This window comes from Buceros rhinoceros, unplaced genomic scaffold (genome assembly GCF_000710305.1).
Source record: "Buceros rhinoceros silvestris isolate BGI_N320 unplaced genomic scaffold, ASM71030v1 scaffold20399, whole genome shotgun sequence".
Lineage (NCBI taxonomy): Eukaryota > Metazoa > Chordata > Aves > Bucerotiformes > Bucerotidae > Buceros > Buceros rhinoceros.
In genome coordinates this window covers 3,185-3,842 of record NW_010432356.1, presented here as the reverse complement: position 1 = coordinate 3,842, position 658 = coordinate 3,185, and the positions used below count along the sequence as shown (strand labels likewise).

The 658-nt window shown below is 57.6% G+C and overlaps 1 protein-coding gene across 1 annotated transcript in view; it reads left to right on the top strand.

Moving 5' to 3' along the window:
* The window catches only part of LOC104500155 (inner centromere protein-like), a gene marked incomplete at its 5' end in the record, with an annotated part of 16,065 nt that overhangs the window by 12,785 nt on the left and 2,622 nt on the right, over window positions 1–658 (top strand). Inside the window, 2 exons of the mRNA XM_010143760.1 lie at window positions 228–332; window positions 544–651. Of these exons, the coding sequence (XP_010142062.1) occupies window positions 228–332; window positions 544–651 (213 nt within the window). The remainder of the gene's footprint in view (window positions 1–227; window positions 333–543; window positions 652–658) is intronic.

Here is a 658-nt window from a genome sequence, read left to right as displayed (position 1 = left end):
CGGTGTAATTTTAATGAGGGTCTCGGTCCTTCCGGTGTTGCCAGCGGCTGGGCTGGAGCGAGCCACAGCGCAGCTCCTGCGGACCCAAGAGGAGCTGGATATTGCTCTGTGCCCACAGCTGCCTCCTATCAGCCCTCCCCTCTGAGCAGTACGGGAGAGGGAGCTCCTGGGAGAGCAGCTGGGTTTGGAAGGGAGCTCAGGCAGGAACGAGTCTTCCTCTCTGTTAGGAAGAAGAGAGCCCGAAACTGCTGCACCGGCTGCCTTGGCAGGAGAGAGCAAAGCCACCGGAATCTGCTGCTGTGGCTTTGAACCCCTGGCTCGGGGCGGGAAAGGTGAGCTTGGGTCTGGGGACCTCTGCACACATCTGGATGTGTGCAGAGACAGGAGCTGCTGTAGCTTTCAGTCTTGGGTCTGGTGTGTTTTCTGCCAAAGACAACACAGGGGTGGGATTTTTTTTGCAAGGGCCCAGGAAAATAGGGCTCAGTTCTAGAGATCATCTGGTTGGTTTGAATGACGAATGACTTAATTCCTGCCTCTTGACAGGAGGACAGCACTCTGCGGGAGCCCCAGCAGCCGGGAGAGGAGAAAAAACTCCATCAACCAGCAGCACCGAGTGCTGCTGCTGGCACGTGGCCGAGCCAAGCTGTGAAGGTGAGTC